Genomic DNA, 27,680 nt, shown 5'->3' with positions numbered 1-27,680 from the left:
TTTTGATGGGAGAGGTGAGAAATATCTGGCACATGGAATGCTGCTAAGGATGGAGAAGCAGGGAGTCGCCCCAGTGGAGAAACATAATGCCTGATGCGCAGGATGAAGAACTTAACTTCACAGTTCTGTCAAGGGCTGGACCTGGAGGAATGGGCACAATTTCCCACCACAGTATATTTCTCTAGTGATTACATTTTCTAATCTACTTATTCTAGTAAAATATGAATTCTAGCTAGACTTCTTCCGGTAAAGAGAAAAAGCAGTATTCCTAGAATGTATATATTCAAATCTAAAGAGATGGGAAAGTGATTAGTTAGTAAAGGACCTTGTCCATGTTCAATCCCAAATATATCAGCCTTGGAAATACATTTTTCTTTAAGTGAACTTTGTTTTTTCCTTAATCCAGTTGACATACCGGGATACCTTGGTATATATTCCATATTTTCCTTTCACTGCACACTCTTCGCCCCAGCTAATAATTCCAGTTAAGAAACTGGTACCTTCCACTTCGGTAACATGGGGTCCCCCACTGTCTCCTTGGCATGAATCTTTACCTCCCTCATGGAAGCCGGCACAGAACATGTGATTATAGATGGTGAACTTTGTGGATCGAAGGCATGTAGCTCGGTCAACAAGTGGAACTTTCAGGTACTGAAGAATTGAAGCCGATCTCCCTCTGTTGAAGACTCTCCCCCAGCCACTCACATAACCATATCCAAATTTGAGGAAGATGTTCGTGTATTCCCTGTCAGCAATGCAAATAGGGGTTACGTAGCTATTTAGCATTAAGGGTTCATCCAGTTCCAGAAGGGCAATGTCATGGCTGTACTTATTAACAGATGCGTTGTAGCTGTGGTAAGGAATAGCACGGATCACATTTCGCTTTTGCTCTGTAGGTTCTATCTCCTCGGTGTTATGCTCACCTATTGAAAAGAAATTTCTTTGTCAGTCACAGTCTTTCCCACAAAGAAACACGTTTTCCAAGTGTCCACCTAGCATCATTGAATTACCTGGCAGTCAAGTGTCAAAGATCTTATATTGTTACAATTTTGGTAAAATGTAATGAGGGCCGATGCATACTTTTCAGACCAAAAAGCCATTCAGGACCATCGGATAGATGGATCTGTTCACCCATGCTGTTACAAGTCTTACATGGTTCACAGGTGATAATGAATCGACTTGTTATGAATTATCCTAGATGTTCCCAATTTCAAAGATTTTGACCCCTTTTTTGAGCACAGATAATACATTCATTTGGTCATTCATTCAATGTTAACTGAGGGCAGGTTGCAGCTTGTGCCAGGTGCAAGGATACAAGAATCAATGATATGACACGGCTTTTGGGAAGGCTCAGTCTGGTGGGGAAATGGACACATCAGTAGATAATTGTACCGCACTGACATGAAAGGTCCGCCAAAAGAACGATGGGGGGCTTGGAGGATGGAACACATTGGATTTTGAAAAGATGGCCCCTCTACCACTAGTTCAACTTATTTAGCAATGAGCTTATTAGACCTTAGTAACGTATGATCTAGCAGTCATGTAGAAGATCTACGGATGTTGCAGACGTCTATCATTCTTTATTTACCTGCGACAACAGTAATTTTAACACCAGGTTTGATACAGTGGGCTGCAGTTACAACCCATTTTTCATTAACGATGGAACCTCCACAGAACCCATCAATTCCATCACTCAAAAGGACCTGTGGAAACAAAATTATGAATGTTACTACATAATATAATTGATCCAGAACAAAAAAAACCATGTGTGCTGTTTAGAGGAGTGGGCAAAATGTTGGCTTCTAGGTGCTGGCGGAAGTGGAGTGTTTCTGGAAAGTGTCAGCTTTGAAGATGAATTAGTGTTTCTGGAGCACAATCAAAAAAGCCATTTCTGAAACTCTTGAAGAGAATGAGCAGTGATAGCCAGGGGGAGCATTAGATGAGGCAACTCTGAGGCAATGGCTTCTTTTGATGATTCAGGGCCCTTGGATTCCTTTTCCAGGTGAGTCAGGTTCTCTGATAGCACGAATTGCTTCACAGGGATATGGCAGGTACATTCAGAAATGCACTTATTTGACTCCTGGGGATCAATAGTTATTATTGAGTCTTCTGTCCCTGCACGAGGAAATCTCCTTGCTACAGATCATTTGAAAGAGAAAAACTATTGATTTTTCCAGGAGGTCTTTTCAAGCCCTTTCTAAACCAGAATGATGTGAAATGAGACCTATGGCCTCCCTAAGGGCTGTGCTATGGCCATCCAGGCAGTGAAAACAGCGGAACTCGCCCACTCCTTCCGGTCTCCCCCAACTCTATTCTCCTCCCCCAACTGGATCCGTAAGCTGCCTCTGTCCTAAAAGGTCTATTAAGCTATGTTTGATTTGGGGACAAAGCAGACAAAGGTGTTTGGGCGCTGCTTTGAGCCTGGACATTATTAGATAAGAGGCCAATCCATTCTTTCATCTGTACATTCATTGTATAGCCAGAGTGGTTCATGAATATTTTTACCACCTCAATGTCTAGATCAAGTTGGAGAATTTCACTTCTTGTGTATGCAAGGGCCTTGCTCCATCTGAGAACTGTGAACACTAGAGGGCACACTAACATTTGGTAAACCCTTTGTGGGCCCTGACTAGCCCTTGTGAACTGCTGACCTTTTACTAAAGCACACATAGCCCCAGGCATAAACCCATTCATAATAAACTAGGGAAGGGGTGTGGTCACTCCTTTCAAGTGTGAGTCTGAGAAGGTCCTTGGGGGCGTATCCTAGTGAAGATTCTTTTTGTCCTGAATTCAATTCATGGAACACTTGCTAAATCTTAGACACCAAAGCACTAGCCTCCTACCTGAAGACCTATGGGCCTGACTCACTGCAAGCCTCTGACCCTCTTTTCCATACTCAGGTTTCCCTCTCATTCTAGCTGTTGCTTCTTATGTTGAAAAGTAAAAATATAGGGAAACTCACACAATATAATAAACACCAGTGTACCCATCGCCCAGACTTAACAATCTTCTTAATTTTTTTTTTGACCCTGTATTGATTGCTTACTATGGATAATCACTGTGCTGTTTTATGTACTTTGTGGAGTGACAGTAACATATCCATGTATAGATGAGCAAACTGAGGTTTAGATATGCAGTTAGTTAGTTAAGGTTAGTTAGTGGTGAGGCTGGGATGCAAACCCTAGTCAGCCTGGCTTCAGAATCTAGGCTTCTAAGCACCCAGTATTTCTCCAAGTGTGCTTGGTGGGCCGATTGCTGTAGAATCATCTGGGATGCTTGTAAAATGCAGCTGTGGGAGCCCACCCAGACTTAATCAGAATATTTGGTGGCTGGGATGGGAGACAATGAAGATCTCCAGAATATCCTTATGCATAATTAAATTTGAGAAATTCGGTTTCAGAATTCCCAAGGCTTGGTGACCTTTCTGTTTTAAAAGTGCTCACTCCAGGCAGGGCTGGCCACATAATTTGTAGGGCTTGTTGCAAAATGAAAATGCAGGGCCCCTTGTTCAAAAGCCAGGGAAAAGTGTCACAGAAGATACTAAAATACAAACCTTTTTCTTTTCTTCTGTGGTCTCTCACAACCTATCACGGTGTTTTGAATTTACTATTTAAAGTTGTGCTTCCTCGGGTATGGGGGATATTCGCTGGGCGAGCGCAGATCCTCACAGGTGCCCAGGGGCTACAGCCTGAAATCGAGCACGCAAGCACAAACGCAGCCCTCAGCTGCCAGGTCCCCTCTTCCGCCAGCCCTGTGCTGATGCCCTGTGCCCCAGCAGGGGGAAGGGTAAGTCAATCTTTCCCACTGGTCCACTGTAGCAATCAACAGCAAACAGTGACTCCCAAGGGATTTTAACTTCCCTGCCAGGATATGTTCAGGTCCTGGAATGAAGGTGGACAAGAGGTTTGCCCCTGCCATTCACCCTCCAAATGTGCTATGACGCATTTCTGGTCCTGAGATGCCATGTGGCCACGCCCCATCCCCAAATGGCATAGAGTCTGTGCACCCAGCCTCAACCCTCCCTGCCTGTGCCGGAGGAGGATGACAATGGTAGCTGTTGAGGGTGAGGAGGGGGCATCTGCCAGTGAGCCAGGGGTTGGGGGTGGCAGTGGTCACTGGGCAGCTGTGGAAAGGGGAGACAGAGCTAGCCAAGGCACCAGAGGACAGGGGAGAGGGAGGTCAAGAATCCATCCCTGGGTGGTGCTGAGAGGTCAGAGTGTGGTGACTTGAGGTTCCAGGTCCCCAGCGCACCCATGCTCCATTGTCTCATTGAACTTGAGTTACAAAACACAAATGCAAAGCACTGAACTACAAATGCGGGAACCTTTTGAAGACAGAGCCCTGTGCAAGTGCACTGGTCACCAGCTCATGAAGCTGGCCCAGACCTCAGGTGAGTTTCATCACCAAGCAAATTTGCGTAACACTGTTCTTTACTGGGCCTAATGATTACAACTGAATACATTTGCTCAAGTAACTGGAGTTAAGCATTCACATGCAATGATATAATGGTGCTTCTCCTCGATATGAGAGGTGAATTGGACATCTCTGAGCTTAATGGGCTAGTTAGGCCAGAGTGAATGATAGCCACAGCCCCTGGGCACAGAGACTAATCTGATGTAGCTAGTCTGACTCCTGCCAAAGACTTGCTGCCCGGAGCTTCTACGCTGTTCTGGTGGATGGCTGAGAAATACAGTTGTGTTCTTCTAAGCCCGAAGACTGTTTTTTTGCCCATTCCTGATTGGTATTAGAAATTTTAGCAAACATCTTTGCCAAGAAAAAGCCATAAAATACATTTGCATTTAAAGATATTACAAGCGACTTGGTTTTGGAATGTTTGCTTGGCTACCTCAGGATCACAACTATCTAAATATTAGCTGTTTGGGTATGAGCTGTCTGCTTGGCCAAGGACAAGTTCTTGTATGACATCACTTTGGAGAATGTTGGGAAAAATGGGAAAGCATATGTTCTGAGCAAGGATGTCGGAGTTCTGATCTGTCAAACATTTTCATGTTTGTCACATCCTAACAGGAGCCTGTTTTCTCTTTCAGACACCCACACACCCACACACATCTGCAAAACACACATTCACATATCTGTTTTGATGTTCTTCACTGACAATGCCAGCCTAGAGTAATAGCTGCTGCCCTGTTCCCATCCTAACCTTTTAACTCAAACTTGGCCTTTCCCTGTGATTTCAGTAAACCCTCAGTCTCCCTTCCTAGCCACCTCCAGCTTTACAATAACGTTTTTTCTTTGCACACTTGTTTTCTTTCATATGAAGAGCAAAACCATTTCTACATTATGCACAGCTTATTATGCCCACAGGTGTGATTCGCCCAGCCCTTGGCCCTATTTCATTTTTCTGGGCACAGAGGGGATGCTCACTTTTGGCTTTTAATGGTTAACTAGACTCGTCATTGAAAGAGACTTCATCAAACCATCCTAGAGAATAATTGTCTAAATGTTCTGTTCAAAATAGTTTTGTGAGGCCAGATGAGATTACATATGTTATGTTTTCATTTCTGCTAATTGGAGCTGTATCATCTGAGCTAGGAAAAATAGAAGATTACCTTTCCAAGTGAAGATATATCTATAGTCTTAGGACCTTCCTGTAACATCTTCCTCCCAATCCCCCCCGCCGCCCCCCCCCCACCGCAAAAAAAGAGGAAGTTCTGGTTTGTACAGATGGTAACTGCATGTTGTCTGCCATGGGGGTGTATCCTAATCAAATGGAAAGGATTGGGTCTGTGTAGGTAGCTGTATAGGCCAAGTGCTCAGGTACCTTTAAGGATAGCTTCAGGCCAAGGCTGAGGAAAGCCAAGACTGGGGAAAATGCTAAGACATTTTAAAGATTGTTTAGGCCAAGAATAGAATAAGGAATAGACAGACTGCCTCTCAAGACATATTTTGTTGGTTAAAATGGTTAGATACAGGCAATTGCATATGATACAGCCTAATATAAAAGATTAAGAAAAGCTTAACTACTTGGTTTCCATTGTATTCCGTTTTTATCAATCTCATAGAATGATCTTCAAATTATTAAATGTTCAATAATTTTGGCTAATACAGAACCTGAGGCCCATGATAAAACAAAAGAGAAAGATCTGGTACTTCACACACAGGGCCGGTCAGATCGTAACTCAAAGCAGAAGAGGAGGACAGAGCTCTTGGGGGCAGGCTTGCGCATGCTCAGGATTGTGGGCTGGCAGGGTCAAGTGCATGGGACCAAAACCCAATTAAAGCTTTAGAAAGCCGAAACACAGTGCTACTTCCTCAAATCTCTCACTATTAAGCTGTTGATGAAGGTGGTCTCATGGTACAGGTGTTTCGATTTCCCAACTCTAATGTTCACATTTTTCATTGTTTCCCTTTGTAGCTGTATGAAATTCGAGTTCTGTTTTAGTTTCCCACTCCGCTAAGGATATACCGACTCTAGGAAATAGCCTTTCTGTTCCTATATAAGAGTTAACCCTCTCGCTTCCTCTCTCCGCTCCTAAGTGGCCCTGCAGAGTCCCTGCTTCCCGTCCCCAGAGTTCTCCAGAGGCTCTGAGCCCAGCGCTGGGCATCTGGAGGGAATATGAAGGAAACTGGCCTCACACCTCCCTCCGCTCCTTTCTTGGGTGTTCTGTCACGATGATGTGGGGTCAGAGGTCAGAGGTCAGGCAAGCCTGCCTTCACCTTTGGCCTTGGGGGTCGGGGGTCAAGGCGGCCGGAAGCGCAGGGGCTTCTGGGAAGCGTCTGTGGCTGACGCGGCGCGGCTGTGGCTGCGGCTGCGTCGGCGGCGGCAGTGGCAGCGGCAGCGGCTTTTCCTCTAGCCGGGAAGCGGAGACGAAAGCCCTAGAGTAAGGTAAGAAATGCACGCGGCCGCGGACAAGCTGCGCGGAAGGTGAAGCTCGCCCCTTAGGGTCTCAGAGCTGGACGGGGTGGCTGCGGTCCCTAGCCTATCCTGTCTCGTCTCCCACCAGGGGGGCCCGAACCCTCGATGCTCTCCGGGATGGGGTTGTCCCGCCGCTGCTGTCCCAGTGACAGAGCAGCTTGAGTCAACAGTTCCACGAACATCTGTTCAACCAAATCTCCTCCCGGAGCTGCCCAGCCCACGTGGCCGACCCAAGTGGTTGGAAAGGGCTTTCTTAACCGGGGCCAGGATCGACCTGCCTGCCTGGAACTTTCACCTGTAAGTCTACAAAGAAAAAGTCGTCGTCCCCTTTCTCTTGTGGCGCTTTAGCTCTCGCAAACAGCTCACCTAAACCTTTTCTTTAACAGACTAGACATTTCCAGTTCGTTCAAACTGTTTGTTACTCCAGAGGAAAGTGAACTCCGTATGTGCTGCTTTGTGGGATTGCTTCACCCACGTGGTCGCGTTATTTCCCATCCTCTTTTATTGACGCATCAGCATTTTGAATCACTTTTTTCTAGGTGACATTGCTAAACAGTATTTCCTATGTCAGAGCCACAGATCTAGTTTGGCCATTGAAACCCCAGCTGTTGCTAGCTTTCTCTTGATGCCTGGGCTGCAGCAGGTGTGTTGCATTCTTGTCTGCAATCAGGTCAAGCATTTCCACCTTGCAGATTAAGGGTGATATGGTCGAGCTGGCTCATCCACAAATGGGGAGAGATTCTGGTTGGTTTTATTTCTTATTTTGTCTAAAAGTGACTTTTGCACACTCAGTTTGTCTCCTATTTTTGAAACCCAGTAACCTTTTGTGAGAAACTGGGTGGACGTGGGTGTGGAGAGACAGTTCTCTGGTGAGGAAGGAATCAGTGTGAAAGTATGGCAGGGTCTTTCTCAAGTAGCCTAGAAAGTAGCAAAGCTCTTCACTTTTGGAAAAAACTAAAACCTAGCGCTTGGTACCTCTATAGTCAGTAATCTTACTTCATATGGATGAAATGGCGAGTGAACGTGTATGTGCACAGGGTGGATGAGTGATCTTGAACATTCCTAATGATCTTAGCTGGGCTCCATAGGAAGGAGACAACAGGTACACTAAGTGTGCAGCGAGGAGGACGTGAAAAGATTTGAAATGATGGGTATCAAATCTAGCCCTTGGCTGTTAACTCAGAAATGTGCACAGGTGATTTTCATGTGGGTTGTCTGCAGATAACACCTGGAGAAATGTGGGACTAGGTACCACGAGTCTACTGTTTGGTGTTTTGGAGCCTAGCTTCTATAACAAGTTTGTTTCCTTTGGACCAGTGCGTTTCAAATTGTAGAGTGCGTCAGAATCACCTGAAGGGCTTGTTAGTGCACAGATTGCTGGCCTCACCCTCAGAGATGCTGATTCAGTAGGTCTGAGGCATGAAAATTTACATTCCTCACAAGTTCCCAGGTGAATCTGATGCTACCACACTTTGAGAACTACAGCCTTTGACCAAGCCCCTGTCTCATATCCCCTGGTTCCAGTATCCCAGTTCTTGCCTTAATCCTTCCTGAGTCCTTTTAAAAATGCAGATGCCTTCGAAATAATTCAGTTTCTCTGGACCTAGAGACTTTTTGACTCTCACCGGTTCTCCCAGGGGCTGAAGCTGAAGTAATACGCAGAACCCCAGCACCGGTGACCTCGCTTCCAGACCTCCCTGTTGCTTGTCTGAAATCCTGCTGTGCTATTTCCTTGATGCCAACCTCTCCTTGACCTTGTATGGTAGCTGTCCCTGGACTTCTCTCTCACCGGCTCCTCACCTGTCAGAGCTTTCTCATCCGGCTTAGTGTTGAAACACTTGCCTAAATACTTCTCTCATCCCAATAAGTCTGTCTGATGTCCTAGCCTCAGCCTCCCACCTGGCCTGGCCCTTGCCCACTGGGCTCCGGTTTTGACACACCATAAATATAGAGTACCTGCCAAGGGAATTGACCTCTTATGGCGTCTTCTCCACCAACAATGCGAGTGACGTCATTGGATGATTGGTTGCTTTGAGTGATGTTATCCAAAATTATTTCAGCTTCAGTAGAATTTTCATAGTCCATATTGGAAAAAATAGTCTCAGCACGGGTGAACTTCATACGAGTGTTTGAGACAGAAACTCTTCCACAGGGAAATGGCACTAGACAAATGGAAAAAAAAAAATTACTGTTCTGGTATTTCTCATTGGCAAGCAGAACTTGTATTACAAAAGTGGAAAATGAGGCCCATCCTTGTCACTTCTGAGAAGTAGGCCCGTCGATATTTTTAAAAAAATCAAATCAGTGAATATAGTCTAAAACTAAAAGGTTAATTGAATTATTTTCATGGAAAGTTTTCAAACCCTTCATGAAAAGGACATTTGGCTCAGGAATCCATCATCTTTATGGAAATAGAAGAGGTGTTCCAGAATTGAATTTTGTAAGACTTTTATAAAGTCTAATGACTTTCTGTTTAGTTTCTTTGCTAAAAAGTCTTACTCTCAAGTACTGTCCCTGAATGGAAATCTGGTGCCATGTAACTTTGATTTTAGAATTAGGTAAATGGGATGTCTGCTGCTTATTGTTAACAGGATTTCTTTCTTTCTTTCTTTTTTTTGGCCGCACCACGCGGCTTATGGGATTTTAGTTCCCCGACCAGGGATCGAACCCGGGCCCTCAGCAGTAAGAGTGCAGAGTCCTAACTGCTGGACCACCAGGGAATTCCCAGGGTTTCTTTTGTAGACCAGAATGCCTTCTAGATTCCAAGGTGGACTTTAGGTATCCATTGGGGAGAGATCATTGTGATTTAATTACCTACCTGGCTGTTGAGTATTAACCAAATAAATTATTGATATGATTATTACAGCCACATCTACCTGGGCACTGGCCACTTTTTACCTTGGGTTGGTTTATTTCCTAAAGAAAAGAAATCATCTACTGAAACACTGGGGACAACCAGAATGGAAATTTGTAGTCCAGCAAAGTCATCTCACATTTCATTTCTCACTTTCCTTCTATCCACATTCCTTATAACAGACATTTCTATAGCAACCAGCTGCGGCAGGGTATCATGAAGACAGCATGTGGTTGGGAAAACAAGAAATTAGTTCAAAATACTTATGTATAAATATAAATCATCAACAATAGCTAGAGAAAAGGGACCATTACTATTGAAAGGCAGAAAAGCTTATTTTAGGTTTGGCCTATTTATTCTGCTAAAGCTAAGGCTATATTCAAATATAACACTTAATAGTTGGAGGTGGTTCTCCATTTTTTTTTCCTCGCTTATAACAGAGAAGGGCTTATAAGGGTTTAGCTACTATGCTATCTGTCTACACTGGAAGTTAGGTTTCGAAGGTTAAAACAGATATACGCACACACTTCTCCCTAGGTAGGCTAATTTGAAGCAGTGCATGTCAAGAACCAGGTAGAAGGACAGGAGGCAGGCAGGTCTCTGAAGCATTAGAGACTCTTCATTTTAGTGCAGAATGTATACTCTTGGCTTCTGATGCTGCCTTTAATTTCCTCTGCCGGGTGCATTGCTGAGATAGGTATCGAACCCAGTTACAGAGGAATGGTGCGTGATTTAATGTACCAATTTAATAAGATATCAGGCTTTGGAAATGCAAAAGAAATTATATCTAGTTTGCTTCAAAAAGACCCCTCATTTATCAAATGTAATTGATCCCGCAGAACCTGCTTTTTTCAAAATCCAAGTTTCTACTGCCTTCTTTTTCAGAGAAGAGCAGTATGAGTTTGGAGTGGAGATGCTCTGAACACACCAGTCAGCTGTCAACATGGTGGCATGGTTGACATGAGTGGGAAACATTGCTTTGTCCACTGCTGTATAGATTGACTGTGCTGATCAGCCTGACACAACTTAAAACAGATGGTTGTCAGAACTATTCTGATGCCAAGCGTGTAAACTCAGCTGGGACCCAAGGATAGGAAATAACTTTCTTGGAGTAAGCCAGCCACACCCGGACAGATCATGCTTAAAATTCACTGTCCTTGTACTAGAAGCCTATCAGTCAATCACGTACGTATCTTTTATGTTATGGGATTACTACATTAATTTGACTTGGCGAATTACAAATATGCATACAGAAATCACACAGATCGATTGCTTCATGATATAAAGGTCAGAGAAAAAAATCGGACGCAGCAAAGAATTCAGACTGAAGACAATTGCAGAATTTCTATTTAAAATGATGCATTTTGAAAAATTAATTTGTCCATGCTACTAGTCTTTTCTATGATTTCAAAAGGAAGTAGAAACAAGTAGGGCATAAAATTATGTAGGTTAGTTATAATGCAAAAAGTTCAAATATGGATTTGGAGAATGTATCTGCCGAGCTTAAAAGAAAAACTTATTTAGATTTTGACCTGCTGGTTCGCAGGACTTTTGGTCTTCTGCAAGTCGGTATCCGGCAGTACAGGAACAAACCACCTTGTTATCAGCCCCTTTTTTACAAAACTGCTTGCATCTGCCATTCTTAATGCTGCATGTCGCATCTGAAAGAAAGCAGAATCAACAGCAATAGCATCATTTATTTTTTTTTAAGATTTTTTTGATGTGGACCATTTTTCAAGTCTTTATTGAATTTGTTACAGTATTGCTTCTGTTTTATGTTTTGGTTTTTTGGCCACGAGACATGTGGCATCTTAGCTCCCTGACCAGGGATCGAACCCACACCCCCTGCATTGGAAGGGGAAGTCTTAACCAATGGACCGCCAGGGAAGTCCCAGCAATAGCATCATTTAACATGCATTTCTAAAAAGTACATGAAACTACTGACTCCTGTACAGGTCAGATATAAGCTGGGGGCATTCATGGAGAGAAGTGTGTGAACCTTGAGCTAAGAGTAGGGAAAAAAGATAAAATTCTTAATAAGGCATAAAAATGGTGGCAGCAATATATGTGATTTGGCATAAAACTGAAATTGTAGATATACTACTTTCACAGAGTCATAGAGTGCAATGAAAAAAGCTGTTTATAGATATACTACTTTCACAAAGTCATAGAATGCAATGAAAAAAGCTGTTTATTAGAGTATAACATATTCCGAAAAGTACCCAGAATTTTGGAAAAAGTTTTCACAAGGTGACTGCGCTTGTTTAAACAGTAAACAGATCAGTACATAGGATGTTATCAATGCCCCAGAAGCTCTCCTAATTCCCCCTTCTGGTCACTATTTCCTCCTTCCCAAAGTTACCATTACCCTGACTTCTAACAGGGAATTAGTTTTGCCTGTTCATGAAGTTTATATAGGGAGAAGCTCCCAATATGTACTCCTCTGTGTCTTTCAGTTAACATTTTGTCTGTGAGCTTCATCCATGTTGTTTTGTATAGCTATAGTTCATCTGCATGCTGTGTAGTATATTCCATTGTTATGAATATTACTACCTTCATTCATCCATTTTACTGTGGGTGAATATTTGAGTTGAGTTTCCAGTTTTTGGCACTTATGTATAATGCTGTAATGAACATTCTTGTACATATCTTTTGGTAACATATGCGTGCGTATTTACTGGATATATACTCATGAGTGCAATGATTGGACCATGTGTTCAGGTTTAGTAGATACTGCCAAGTAGTCTTCTAAGATACTTGTGCAAATTTGGATTCCCACCATCAGCGTATAAGAGTTCCAGTTACTGGATATATGTATTGCGGATATCTTCTCCCACTCTGTGACTTACCTTTTCACCCTAAATAGTATATTTTGCTGAATAGAAGTGCCTGGTTTTAATATAATCCAGTTTTTCAAAGCAAACTTGAAGCTGGCTGACGTGAGTATGTGTCAACACAAGAGAATGAAATAGGGTCCTTTAAGGGAGCTAAATGCCAGAAACACTATGTGTTGACAAACGATAAGCATTCTACTGGCTCATATTTTCTTTACTCTCCTATACAATCTCCCTTATTAATATAAAATATCTTTCTTTGTCTCCTATAATGCTTTTTGTTGGGATTCTATTTTATCTGATATTAAGATAGCTTTGCCAGTTTCTTTTTGTTAGCATTTGCCTGGCAAATGTTTTTACATCCTTTTATTTTAGCCTCCTGGTAGAGTTTTATTTTAGGTATCTCTTTTATCAACAGCATACAATTAGATTTTTAACTCCAGACTGAAAATTGTCATTAACCCCAATTCACATTAATTGTGATTCCTGATATATTTGGCTTGTTCCTGCCATCTTATTTTCCATTTTCTAATTTGCGTGCTTTCCCTTTGTTTCTCTGATGCGATCTCAATAACAGGAAGTAGCAGGGTTTAGGGCTTGCTGGCTGAGACCTGCTGAGTTAAGAGAAACAGGCTCTGCCCTTGGGCCTATTTCTGTCTCTAGAGCAGCATAGGAACACAGGCGTAGGCACCTTCCCCCTTGCCTACAGGCTCAACAGCAGTACAGCCTTCAAGAGAAATGCTCACTTGTCAGTGCAGTTAGAACATGGAGAGTTTGAACATGAGCGACTGTGTTAGCCACCTCTTTGTGCACCACCTTAGTCCCCACCAGCCTCACCCACGTCCGTCCCCAGCACCCTGGTGATCAGCTCTGCATGGACTTCCGCTGGCCTCGTCCAGGTGCAGCCTTGAATGGCCTGGGCTCAGATCTGTACTGTGTGCCTCTCGCCTCTTAGCTTGGCGTTCCCGGGTTGATGCTGAGGCCTGGGATGCCACGTGACCTCTAGGGGGCCCCAGCGTGTACAACCTGCTGATGCAGGGGAGTTAAAGCCCCACAGGCTGAAGTGTTGACCCTCTGGAGAAGGATGCTGATGGACAGATTCTTTCACCTCTTCTCCCCTCCGAGGCTGACTCTCCTGAGGCCAGCTCACGTGGCTTCTTGGAAAACAGTCCCCGGAGATCAAACAATCAGTTGCAGATGAGGAGAGATGACTCCTTTTACTCTTGGTTCTCCTTTCCTCACTGCCTCACTCCCCCATCCCTTACTCTTGCCCCCCTAGAATTGCACACCCTAATAGATAAGCTTGTGTCACAGACTCTTTTTTCCTGGGGGATTCCAGGCTAACAGAGTGACTATATGGTTTTGGAGTATATTATGGAGTTTTGAGTGACAGATCTAAATTTTCTAATTACATTTTACATAGGTAGCATAGGCTAATGTAATGATTCGCTCATGTTCCTTACTGATACTTCAGGAAATAAGGGGAGGCAAATCAACTGTTACTAGGTGGACAGAGGAACCAGCCTGAGCTTTACCCTTCGCTACCAATAATCCACTAAGTGCATGATCCAGAAAGGTGGCACTTGGTCCTTTTTAATTATTTATTTATTTTTTAAAGACCTTTCTCCTCACTATTGGTGATTACATCCCTGGCTCTTCTCATGTTACTAGCAATCATTTTGTTGCTACAAAGCAATACTAGAGTGTTCAGCCAAATCAAATACCACCTGCAGGGAGTGTTCAGTCAATATGAGATTGTGCTAAGTTCACAGAGGTGGGTGGTAGGTGCTGACTACTTTGGTCCAGGCCATGCACAACGGGAATGGGTAAAGTCAGGGTGCTTTTCCCGATTCTGATGCTGCGTCCTTGGCTAGGTAACTAGACCTCTCTGTCATTTTCCTCATTCGTCATTGCTCTTTGCAGCCCAGTGTGTTGCCGCTGCTGCTGTCCTCTGGCTTGGTTTGCACACGCAGTGGGAAATATTGCTGTCCGACCAGCAGTCTTTTGACCTCAGGTAAAGAACTCGAGTCTGGAAAGAGAATAACAGCACGAGGAGTTCCAGTTGAGAGGTCTGTAGTCCTGGACCTCAGGGACAGTCACTGTGGGCCTCATTCATCAACAGTTTCTTGAGCACTCGGACGTCAGGCACTGTGTTGGGTGTGGGTTCTCCCTGGTCCTGGGGCTGATCTCAGTGCCTAGAATATCTGTGGAAGGACATGTCAAAGCATCTGTTCTTCTCCCTCCGTGTTAGCACAAATACCTCTTTCTAATTCCCCTCATGCCTACTACAAAAGTTACCGTGTTCTGCTTTATTTTAGTCTGCCTTCATCTTCCCTGATATATTCATGGATGGGAAAACCAAAGCTTGGACAAAAGATGTTCTGTTTAACCAGCGTATCACAGAATATGCTGTTACTCGGCTAAACTCAAGATATTTTCTTTTTTCTACTCCACAGAAATACGCAGTAAATTAGTAGTGTCTGTGACGTGTTAGCAAAACGAAAAAAAAAAAAACTGTTTATATGCTTGTTTTTCTTTCCGTCCTCTGTTACTGTGGGGAAATGCCTCTCGTACTCTTTAGAAGGGACAGGAATGACCAAGTTCTTATAGACTTTGATTTATCTGAAAAGGACTCAGATGTGATGTGTAACTGGGCACATACGGTGGTCTTTATTCCAGCCAAAGGGACACAGTAGCCAATTAATTGTTCTAACTAGAAAGCGTGCCCTGAATATTTGCACCTCTCTCCCCTGGAGAGGAGCCTGATGAACAAGAGAAGAGGAAAACAAACAACAAGGATCTAACAATGGAAATCTCCTTCCCTTTCCGAGACAGGGTGAGGCAAGGGACTTGGGGCCCAGATACTCCATGAACTGTTCTGTTTTTCTAGCAGCTTTTGAGATTAGTCCTTAGTTCAGTTTGAAGCAACAGCTTAAATGGGAGTTTGTATATGCTTTTGCTTTCCTCTAGTGTCTGAGATAAAGAGCTTTTTGAGAGAATTCCCACTTTGTTTCTGAACTAAGCAAGCTGGGAGGATTTTTCTAAACCTTGATCAGATGGGCTGGGGGAGCTCAAGACACCCTAGAGGCCAGGTGTAATGGTGGCTGCAGAGCCCTGACCAAACCAAAACGTGGGGAACCCGAGAGGCCTCAGATGGTGCCCGTTGTAGACCTAGCACTTTTGCTGTGTAGATTGTAGCCTCACACACGTAACAAAGCCTGTTATAGCAGTTTTGTGCTTATAGCTACATTCCTCAGGGCTCTTTGCCTCTTCTAAAGTGTCTTTATTTTTAAACTAAAGACATTTAGGAATATTTAATACTAAACACTGTTTTCAGTTATACTTTGCTACCACATGCCCTTCATTCTTAACGGAGACCAGTTGAGTCCTTCATTCCCTCAGCTCCAATAGTTATATTATTTAAGCTGATACTCCATCAGTTTCTGTAGGTTTCCATAATAGCAGGATGGGATTTATCTAGGTCAATCTGAACTTGAAATTATAACCTTTCAGATGAAAGTAGCACTTCAGAGGTGTTGAGCTAATGAACACACCCATAGGAAAGGGAACCCAGACATCGGTTTGTCCCCATGCTGGGAAGCCTGCAGGAGTGGGAGTCCAAGCCTGGGGTACAGTTCATCCACCTGCATCTCCTTTTTTCTTTTTTTTTTTTTTTTAATGTTTTTGCCCTGCCACCTTTTCTTTTTCCTATCTTCTATTCCTTTTTATCTTTTGGATCTCAAAGGAAGATGATCAATGGATTTCTCTTTAGCACTGAAAGGATTTCTGAACAGCATTAGAGATGACTTTTTCCCTTCTCAATAGGACAAGTGCAGCTGCTGCGTTTCATTTTGTTTTATGCCCTTTTCATCTGTGTGTCAGGTGGGTTGCCATAACGCCTTAATAGAGTCTTGCTAATTTTCTACTCTTTGCCCTTAGTCATGTAGCCTGTGGTGTTAAATTCTTTCCCTAGAACTGCATCTCTATTCTTCTGGAGTTTCAGAGGAGAAAGAGAATCCGTCATTAGCACTGTATGCTTTTCACAATCACGATACCAGTAATCCTGCATCCAGAGGTAATAAACAAGTAGGTAAAGGACTTTGGGGTTTGCTGTTCCAATTGCCAAAATCTCAGAACAAAAAAATTCTAGGATATGCAAAGAAAAGATGCACAGTGATCCTTGATTTTCTATGTAACTCTTTCAGCTTTATCAGTATAGTCAAATTCAGGAATGAGTTTTGATTTTTGTCAACAAATTTCATATGTGAAGTGGTTCATATGCGTGGAGAAGTGCCGAGTATATGGGAGAATTGGCCTTCCCATACCCCATTTCTTTACTTAGTTGACTTCCACTGCTTTTGTTGATAGCAATTTAGTCATGAGTTCTAACAATTTTATGGGTCAGTTTTCTTTGTGTTTTGTGGGTAGCAGTTAGAAGAATGGGTTTTGGTCAAACCAACTGAAGTTCAAATCCTGGCTCAACTGTTTACTGCTTCTGTGATTTTTGAGCTGTTTGAGCTGCACTTTTCTCACTTGCGTAGAATGGAGATGATAACGGTGCTGACTGCATGTGGTTGTACTGAGGGTGAATATGCTAGTGGAACATCGTTACCACTTCCTACTAGCTACCAAATCTTACTATTGTTCTTCATCTAGTTTCTTGAGTGCATCCTGGAAACTATGACTGCAGATAAAATGAATGTTTATAAGCTTTGAAAGTATGTTTTATACAATGGAATATTATTCAGCCTTCAAAAAGAAGGAAATTCTGTCATAATCAACAACATGGATGAGCCTAGAGGACATTATGGTAATTGAAACAAGCCAGTCGTAGAAGGACAAATACTGCATGATTCCACTTATATGAGGTGTCTAAAAATAGTCCAACACATAGAAGCAGAGAATACAATGGTGCTTGCCAGGGGCTGGGAGGAGGGGAAAATGGGGAGTTGTTGTTTAGCAGGTATCAAGTTTCAGTTATGCAAGAGAAATAAGGTCTAGATGTCTGCTGTACAGCATAGAGCCTAGAGTTAGCAGTACTGTATCATACACTTCAAAATTTGTTGAGTGTAGATCTCATGTAAATGGTTCTTTACCATAATTTAAGAGAAAATTATGATACATACACATTGCATTTTCCAGTTGCATCTGGTTTCAAAGGGAAATTTTGAACCACGAGTAATCCAGAGGTAGTTACTTACCTAATTCACAGTTCTTTCCTTCAAATCCAACTTGACACCAACATTCATAGGAATTAATGTCATCCTTGCACAGGCCGCCATTTAAACATGGATTGGACTCACACTGATTTCCATCTTTGAGATAGATTAAGAAATTGAATTAGCAGATCCATTGCTTAGAATGCTTAGTCTTCCCTGCACAGATTCATGGAGAGGGGAGCCTGATTTTAGGGTCAGAGCAAGACTGCTGACCTGGAAACCAGCTGCTTATGGGATGCCCCTGTCTTCCTAAGTTTCTAAAAACAAGTAAAGGTTCTTAGGCTACCATTGTCCTAGGAAATGGCCCTGAGGAAGGCATGTACATTGTTTATGTAACTGAAGGGAGGAGGAAGAGGGAAAAGAACGTCTGAGTATAGAGATGTATTCTGTCAGCAGAGTGTGAGAAGAATTTTCAATCCTTCCTTATCGAATGATGATGGAGTTAATTCTGAATCAAATCACATTGCTTCGGCAATCATCTATGTGTTGTACAAGGCTTGCTCTGTCCCAGGTCTTGTAGAGCAAGCTGAGCTAGGTAACAGATGGCACCTCCACCCAGGGACCTGGCAGCCTAGGCATGGCGCACGTGCATCCACGTGCTCATCTTATCACTTCACTTTTAAGCAGAGTGTGCAGTGATGGTTCCAAACGGTACAAAATATGCTTTACTCCTGAAAGATATTCTGCTGTCTGTGATTAGGTCCCAAATGGTTTGGTAAAGTGAGAAACGACTTTCAATACAAAGAATTAAAAAAGAAAAAGTTCTGAAAATGTGCTTTATTTATATATAGATTGGCTATGTTTCCTTCCTACCTTTCCTGAAGTTTCTACATTTCAGAGTTCTGGAGAGCCTTTGAAGATACTGGTCATCAGAAAACAGGAGGAAGGACTAGGTAAAGAGGGGAAGGGTCAGGATGTGGAGGGAGCCTTTAAGTGTGGTTTCTTAGAGCTCTGCCTCCATCCGCGCTTCTAAGGAAGCTTCAGGAGAAAGGGATGCGTGGAACCAGCAGGGAGGCTGGCGTGCACCGTGAGCCGAGAGGGAGCCCTGAAGAAAACTGGCCGCGAGATCGGCAAGGCTTAATGTCTGCGTAACAAAAGAGTGAGTGATAAAGATGATGTAAGAGTAAAACAGTGAGCGAAAGGGGGCAATTTAAGAGAAATTTCTATTGGTCGTTCATATTTTAGAGCCGAGCTCTGTGACATCTAGTGTGTGGACCCTTGCCTGCTCGAGGGACGGCAGTAGAGTGTCTGTCGTGCTCGCTGTCAGTAGCATGTTTCCAGGTCCCACTGGCTGGGGGTTAATACCCCTTTTTAGGAATAGTCCCTCTCTGGAAAACTGCTTGTTGTAAAAATTAGACCTTGTCCCCTCTGCCCCTTGATCCAATGTGCTTTTGCACAGATACTTCAATTTGTTCCAATTCTATGAAAACAAAATACGTTATCTCTGGTTTATTATTATTGATGTTCAGAACTGGTCTAAAAAAACGAGCCACATTTGCACTTTATATTACAGACCAACGGAGCTGAATTATTTAGGATGTTTCACTGAAAGGCTCTGGGCTTGCAGCCAGCTACACAGCAGCTCATTTGCTGAGACATATCTTTAAAATGAGTGTCATTTCTTCCGCATTTAGTCCTCCTTTGGGTGCTTGTCTGTATGTACTTCGGGCTGAAGCAAAGCCACAGACTGTAGGGGTCAAAGACAACAAGGGGCAAGACCTTGCCAAGTGAGAGCTTCCTGTTTACGCCTACTAGGTGGTGGTTTAATGAATAACTGCATTTAGATTTGAAGGCCGGGAGGGGTAGTAGAGAAAGTGGGGATTGGGCAGTGGAGAATTTGGCTCCGTGACTCCCTAGCTGGGTGACCTTTGACAAGTCATTTAACCTCCCTAAACCTCAGTTTCTTCTTCTGTAAAACGAGGTTCATAGTGCTTTGCTCACAGGGTTGGTGTGAGGATTAAAGGTGACAGGCACTCTGTAAAGGGCTGGGCAGATGCTGGTTAATGGGGTTGGGCGATGTTTCCTCTTCACCAGGCTCCTTACTTGGTGAGATGATGGAAGAGAGTAGGGCAGGGGTGAGGGGCCTGCGTCCCTACCGTGTGAGAAAGCCCATACAGGGAGAAACAGCATAGGCTATTTTGTGGGGGTTGGGAATCTCGACTGCAAAGTGAAAAGAAGCCGTAGAGTTGGGTTTTCTTTTTCTCTTTTCTTGTTTTTGTTTTATTTTTAGCAGACAAAGCAGTAGTGACAGTGTAAAAAATTAATAAACAGAAACCTCAGTTAAATAGAGTCAAGAGGGACTTCCCTGGTGGCGCAGTGGTTAAGAATCCGCCTGCCAGTGCAAGGGACACGGGTTCGAGCCCTGGTCTGGGAAGGTCCCACATGCCGTGGAGCAACTAAGCCCGTGAGCCACAACTACTGAGCCTGCGCTCTAGAGCCCGCGAGCCACAAGTACTGAGCCCGTGTGCCACAGCTACTGAAGCCCTCGCGCCTAGAGCCCGTGCTCCACAACAAGAGAAGCCACCGCAGTGAGAAGCCCGCGCACCATGAGGAAGAGTAGCCCCCGCTCGCCGCAACTAGAGAAAGCCCACACGCAGCAACGAAAACCCAACGCAGCCAATAAATAAATAAATTTATAAAATAAAAAAAATAGAGGCAAGAGACTGGAAGGCAGAGCTCTCATATGAAAAGCCAGGAACTGTTTGTTTACTGTAGCCCTCCTCACTTCCTTTTCCCCTCTCTAAAGGAGTTGTCTGCCCCCTGCCATGCAGGGACTTGCACCTGGCTCATGGTGGTTGTAGACCCTGAATTGCAATTCTCTGCTGATCCTGAATAAACCCATCTTTGCTGGAGTCTGTTTCAGGTCAACAGCAGAATCATGCCCTTGATGTTTTCCAGGTATCTTTACCTGAGTTACAGTAGACAGCACAGCCTGTGACCTAGAAGGCAGGGAGCCAACTTCAAAATATGGTGTTTAAGAGGTATTGATGAACCCCTACTCACAGGTGGGAGGCCAACTGGGTGGGGGGTGGGCAATGAAGGGACCATGAGAGTTTAAATGCAGCCAGGAATATTTTGGGAGGAAAGGTAGAAATTGATTTGCTTTAAAATACAAGATTCAAAGTTTTAAATAGATTAGAAATAGAGAATAAAAAGACTTGTTTGGACTAACTGTAGGGCAGTGCCTTAGTAGAGAGTTGGCGTGGTAGCATTCATTACTAAGAATGAGGAAAGGCAGATAAAGCAAATGTAACGGAATGGACCTCTTCTTCCCTCATGATTTAAAAACAAAGTGGAGAAATTATGAGTTACAAGAGTATGAATAAGTCCATTAGCGTCTACAGAATAGAATCTGGGAAAATAGAACTGATGGAATTCAGTGAATTTGCTGTCCAGGTTAGTTTCTGTCCATGCAAATGGACTTAGGTAAATCAAGCTGGGAAAGTTACACTGCCTCAAAATCCTGCTGCTGGATTTTAAATTAGTTTTAAAACTTACTTGTCATTAAAGTTTTGACTTTTCCTCCTTTTGGTCAATTCATTCAACAAATATTTACTCAGTGCTTCTGTACCAGATACTGTTCAAGGTACTAGGACTACATCAATAAACAAAACAGTTGAATACCCCTGCCAACATGAAGCTTGCATTCTAGTGAGGTGGGAGACATAAATAGTATATGTAAGACCATTTTATGATACCTCAGTGGTGAAAATTGCTGTGAAAAATAATAGAGCAGGATACGGTGTCTAAAGTGATGGGGTTATGGGGGGCAGGTTGAAGTATTAATAGATGATCAAGGCAGGCTTCATTGAGAGGGTGACATTTGGGTAAAGACCTGACAGAGGTGAGTGAGTGAGCCTAGGGGAACCTGGCAGAAGACCGTTCCACATTAAAGGAACAATCAGATCTAAGACTTTAAAATGGAAGCATTCCTAGAGCATGCAAGGAGCAGCAGCAAGGCCAGGATGGCCGGGGTCCCGAGTGTGAGGAGGAGAGGAGGTCAGAGGGGCAGCAGGAAGGGAGGGGCTGGGCAAGCAGGAGGGCCTTGTAGGCCGCCAGAAGGAGGAGGACTTTTAAGTAGTATACATTTAAGTCAATCAGCATTCTCTGATTCTCTACTGAGGATTGCAAACTCTCATTCAGTCCCAGATGCAATTCTCTTTGGTCTCTCCCTTCCAGATTCCTGGGGTGGAACGATGTTCCTTTTGAAGCCCTAGGAAGGAGTAAGCGTATCTGCCAACGGATATCTCCCACGCTGGCATAAACCTGGAGTCTCCTCTCACCATTCAATTTTGGGTAGAAAGAGTTGGATTTATTTTTCTGAGCCCTTTTGACAGAGTTTAATATATTATATGTTTATACAGAAGAAAAAAATACATAATTCTCAAATGTTTCGTATACTAGTTAGAGGATAAAATGAATTGCTTACCAACATATTGCTTCCAAAATTCAGTCTATAACGAAAAAGAAGACAAGTTAATGGTACTATTTAAAATGTTTTTGATTTGATTCCTTCTCTATTATAACATTTATAAAACACGTGTATGTATAGATATTTTAAAATTCCAAAGAGAAGTATGGTTCCCCCGCCCCTTTTCTTTTTAAAGGTTTTCTGTTCTTTGCTCTGCATCTGAAGGATGTTATGTGGAAATACTCACAGTTTTCTCAGTGTTTTCAAAAACTTCTCGTGCTTCTTCAAAACTACACTTTTCTTCTATACATTCTCTCTCAAGGTTCCCTCGAACAAACTCTTCCAATTTACCTGAATTATACCTCTTTGGCCGATTCAGAATTTTGGTGGCATTTTCACGATCAAGAAAAACTGAAATTTAAAAGAAAAAGAAAACATCATGAAAATTAAATACATCTCTTAAGAAAGGATTTCTTTTTAATCCAAGTAATCCCAAAGCCAATTTATCTTTGGGTCATGGAGCCAAAATCTATGATGTTCTCATGGTACTGTATACACATGGAGATTTAGGAATTAAAATTCAATTTTACTCTTAGTCAAAAGAACTCTGGTAATAAAAGGTCAGATTTTCAATCATATTTGAATTCACTCTGGATGAAAAAGAAAGTTCTCAGATAAGCAGTTAACTTCACACTTTGTCATCATTTGAAAATAACTAATTGCAGATCCTTGCAAGGTGATCCATCACGCTGGCCAGGCTGTGTTTACAGGACGCAGTTGCCCAAATGACTTTGCAACACATTTCCCTTGGAAGAGCAGAAGCCTAAATGCAACCCTGCTGTCTCTCACTAGATAGTAAAGAAAAACCACTGCATTCATGTTTTTTTTAACCTTCAGACTCACAGCACCTTAAGTTGGCACGTGTTCTAGGAATTCCAGTGACATAAGTCTTTCTCTGGGATTCAGGATGTGGTTTATTTTAGCTCTGTCTAGCCTGTTAGGAACGCACTCCTGAACTCTGGAGGATTGAGGTCTCTAACCTAATTCTCCACCCCAGCCCCTCCCCGACACTCTCCAATCTCAGTCTCTTTCTGTTTCACTCTCTGTCTCTGTGTGTGTTTCTCTCTAGATAGAGAGATACAGATGTAGTATCTATATCTATAACTAATAACAGGAACTCAAGAAGTTGCCTGGAGTTATTCCTTTCTTCTAGAGACTGTCTGATACCATCTCAACAGGACCAGGTGTTTATAACATGAACTTTCCAGGGCATTTTGGGACTGTTTTCTCATTAGCGCCAAAAAAAAAAAAAAAAAAAAGGAAAGGAAAGGAAAAGAAACAAACCGAAGTTCCTTATTTCCATTGCAGCTGTTCGCTTTATGGAGCCTTCTAGTCCCTTGACAGCCTCTCGCTTTTCTCTTGCTCTTCAAGTCCCCTTGGGCTTTACTTTTTCCCTGAATTTAGCTTAGACTTTTTCTCTTCAACTCTTCCCTTGCCAACTTTCTCAGTTCCCTTCACCCCTTCTTCAGTGCTGCAATACCCCGCAATCCCAGCCACTAGGTCAGTGCCGTCAGCTGCCTCTTCCTTCCCTTCCCAGGCGGCCAGGCGCCCTGGGAGAAAGCCACAAGCTGCAAATGGGTGCCATGGCATATCGACGCCTCCCAGCCTCCACCAGGCCCTCCTCTCTGCTTGCCAGTTCATGTGCTTGGCCCTGGGCACTCCTACAGTAGCATCTGTGTCTGTATCCATTTACAGTGCAGTCTAGTGGAAAAATAGGGGTTGGAGTCAGAGCAGACACACCTGGATTTGAATCACATGTCTACCAGCTATTGGCAATGAGACCTCAGGCAAGTCACATAATCTCTGCAGCTTAACTTTGTCAAGTGTAAATGGGTATAACAGTAGTATCATCAGACTGTCTACCTCCCAGCGTTGCTGACAGGATCAGGGAGATAATGTGTACAGGCTGGTGTATGTTGGTTTTCTCTCTTCCTTTCTACTCCTCTGGTCTGCCTTCCTAATTTTCTCCATCCCCTTTTTATTTAATGCACTTTTCTGTGGCTCTTTCTCTTCTTTACCGCCATCCATATAATGAAATGACTACCGTCAGGATCAGCAATGACCTCCTAAAGGGTAATTTTGAGCTTCTGTATTTCCTGCCTGCTCTGAAACATTTCTAATTGTTGATCTTTCCCTTTTCAGGGTGCTCTTTTCATGAACTCACTCTCTCCTGGTTCTCCTCTTCGCTCTGATTCTTGTTATTCATCCACCACTTGCATCCATTCATTCCCCTTCTTCTGCTTGCCCCTTATATGTTCAGAGTTCTCCCAGGCTCCAGCCTCCAGCCTCAGCCTTGTCCGTGTTCACTCCGTACATCCTTGCTAGGGCCGGGGCTGGGGCGAGGTAAACAAGGCCCCTAGGGCACAGAATCTAAGGAGTCACTCTCTCTCAGTGTGTGCAAGTATGTTTATGCCCTGTGTGCCCTGCTTGCCTCACCCTAGTCCAGCCCTGACTCAACACAATTTTCTGAGCACTCACTACTGCCAGGCACTGTACTAGGTGCCACAAGATCCATGCTCACTCCCTGGATCCTCACACACGTGGTTGTAACTACTGTCTATACGACAGTGAGTTCTGAATATCCATCTCTAGTCAGATATATCTTCGGAATTCCGGATTGTCTTTCCAACTTTGTAACTGTCCATCGTCATGTGGCTGATAAGAGCTGATGTTTATTTAATGCTTCTGATGTGCTGGACAATGTGCTTGGTGCTTTGCATCCATTATTTCATTCCCTTCGCACGGCAGTCCCATGAGAGAGGTGCTGTCGTCTCATTTTCGTAAATCAGAAAAACGGAGGTTCAGAGAGGTTAAGTGATTTGCCCCAAGTGATATATTAAAGTGTCAGAGCCAGAATTTAGACATTGGCAGTCAGACCGCACAGTCCGTGCTCTTAGGCACTGTGCTGTATCCTAAGTGCTCAAGACATGGTCTTTCCACTTCCTCTAAACCCGTTCCCCTTCCATACCCACGTGGTTAAGTCATATCATTTCCACTTCCTCAGTGTCACTTGCATTCCATTCCCTCTTCTCTGTCTGTACAGCTAATGTCCAGGTTCAGGCCCTCGTGCCTTCCCTGGATGATTACAGTAGCCTCAAGACTGGTCTGCCCTTGTCTGGCCACCCCTTCCTCACACAGTTCATGAGAATGTTGCCAGGCCGAGCAGCCTGAGCCAGCCATCAGTGGTATTCATGTTTACACTTCTGATGACTCCACATTGCATTCTGTTGTCCAAACTCCTTAATTTAGGGCCTTCCTTATCTGATGACCTGACCCTGCCTCACCTGTCATATTCAATATTGAAAGCATACTTAGTTCCTGAAAGACCTCACATTCTTTGTGGATCTGGATCTCTGCACGTGAGTGATCCTCTCTGCATAGGGTGACCTAGATCAGTCATTTAAGGAGTGTGAACCTACTTATTTTTTAAGACCCAGCTCAAAATATTGTCTCTCTGTCAGTGTCTCCCCAGTTAATGTGTTCCTTTCTCTGTGCCCCTTTAGCACCTGGTATACATCTCCTCATGTTATATTGAAATCTCTCAGCTGACCTCATGGTGCTTTAGGTCAAAGAGGGAATCTGGTTTATCCCCAAGCCCCTAGTACCTTGCCACAGTACCTGGCGCCGTAGTAGTCACTTAGTTTTGTAAGGTTTTGTAAAGCGTGTGGACTGAAGCTGTCTTTCATTTATTTCATTCATTCATTCTAAATGAAAGACAGGTTGGGTCCATATGCTTTACAAAACTGAATTGGTTTTACGGAACACATCTGATTTCAAAATTCTAAATTGATGCAATAATATCTAAGGGCAGCAGCCATGAAAATGCAACATCTCAGAAAATCATTCATAGAAACTGCTTTTAGAAGCCAGTGGCGGTTCAACAGCAGAGGAGAGCACTGCATCAACACTGTCCGTGCTTAGGGAAGGCCCCTTGGCGCTCCGCTCAAGGACCTATTATCTCTGACTAAGGTGACTCCGGAATCACAGTGCCTTTCTCCTCACCATTGTCTGAGGGTCATATATTTAACCTCCCTTCGGGCTTATCTCTTCTAGTCATTATCTCCCAAGCTCTGAAATCCTAGTCCTTCTTTTTTTCTCTGAATCTATCCTCTTTCCTACATCTGAGGTCTTCAGGGGGGCAGCAGTCCTCTTAAAACCTCCATCATCTCAGCACTTATCCTGAAGGAAGGGTTTGGATCCTTTGTCCTCCTAGATTTCACACTGATGAGATGTGTGTAAAGACTTAGCATTCTGTCCCACTTTGTGAGTGTTCGTGCTGAATTTCTTTATTGCTTGACTCTAGCCAGTTTGCTGGTTTGATTTCACCTCTGCATGCTTGTACCATTATTTCTGCATTTCAGTGTGACATCATGTCTGGAGTGGGAACCACGGGCCAGTCTGCTTTCTGGGGATGCTTGGGGTTGGCACCCCTGATCCTTGCACTGTCAACTACTAGATTTGATTGTAATAGGTTGACAAGTAAGTGTGATAAATGCTTCCTGTGAGAACATGCCGTTTGTCTAAATGGGGTAATTTCTTCCCTATGTGCCTGCCTTTGGGGAATGCATAAAGTCAGTAAAGTTGTGAAAAAAAGCCAAGTGATGTAAATTGCTTTAACTAAGTTCCTACTCGACATCAATTCTTGGACTTGCTTTGCTGTCCTAAGAGCTCAAGTGAGTATTGAGTTTCTGCCTGTATTAACTCCGAGATGTTTAGAATCAGACAAAATAATTTCTTCCTCACCCATGGAAAACTTCAGTGATAAATAACAACTTACTAACGAAAAGTTTGTATTTTAACTAAAACTTTCAATTGAAGGTATATAATTTTATAGACTAAAAATTAGAGGCATGACTCATTAAATAGTTCTAAAATTTTGAATCACATAATGTCTTAAAATCAAACTTTTTGTGTAAATAAAACCATTGTTTTTGCTTTAATGTTTCCCATTTTGATTTCAAAATAATGAGTTAAAAACCCACAAAATGACAGTTAATTTTTTCTCCACATTCAGCTGTTTCCTTGTTAAAACATTTCCCCCTTTTAATTTTTTTTTTAACCAAGGAGATGACTTTTCTAAGGAATTACATTGTCAAATCATAAGCCCAACAGTGTCCATTAAAAAATGTACTATAAACATTGTAAATCTATTTAGTTTTAAAAATGAGGAAGAACCAGTACCAGAGAACTAGTACTCACCAACCCACATGCTAACTAGTAGAATCTTAAACATTGTGGTCAAATCCTGTAATCATTATTTAATGAAGAAGACAGCCCCAGACGTTTCTATATCTAAAAGCCAAGCACATTGAATGTATCTTTATAAAGGAAACAAACCTGTACATTCAGCACTGAGTAGATATCCTAAAAGGCAGATGGTGACGAGGCCCGGTGATTCTGCCATGATCATGTTCAGGCACCGCAT

The 27,680-nt window shown here is 43.1% G+C and overlaps 1 protein-coding gene and 1 non-coding gene across 3 annotated transcripts; both read right to left on the bottom strand.

Moving 5' to 3' along the window:
• Positions 1–375: 375 nt before the first annotated feature.
• Positions 376–27,680, bottom strand: F9 (coagulation factor IX). 2 transcript variants are annotated; one of them, XM_059910724.1, is made up of 8 exons: positions 27,593–27,680; positions 22,443–22,606; positions 22,214–22,238; positions 17,767–17,880; positions 11,264–11,392; positions 8,834–9,039; positions 1,589–1,703; positions 376–923 (listed from the first exon to the last, which is right to left on the bottom strand). In XM_059910724.1, exons 1-8 carry the CDS (start codon positions 27,678–27,680, stop codon positions 376–378), a joined length of 1,389 nt encoding a protein of 462 aa, XP_059766707.1. The 2 variants fall into 2 exon arrangements, with proteins under 2 accessions (XP_059766707.1, XP_059766708.1); XM_059910725.1 differs by lacking the exon at positions 17,767–17,880.
• On the bottom strand, positions 9,525–9,597 carry TRNAK-CUU (transfer RNA lysine (anticodon CUU)). The gene has a single exon. It is a non-coding gene; the product is annotated as a tRNA-Lys (tRNA).

Source organism: Balaenoptera ricei, chromosome X (genome assembly GCF_028023285.1).
Source record: "Balaenoptera ricei isolate mBalRic1 chromosome X, mBalRic1.hap2, whole genome shotgun sequence".
Taxonomy (NCBI): domain Eukaryota; kingdom Metazoa; phylum Chordata; class Mammalia; order Artiodactyla; family Balaenopteridae; genus Balaenoptera; species Balaenoptera ricei.
The sequence above is the reverse complement of the archived record's forward strand: the minus strand, read 5'-3'. Positions and strand labels throughout refer to the sequence as shown.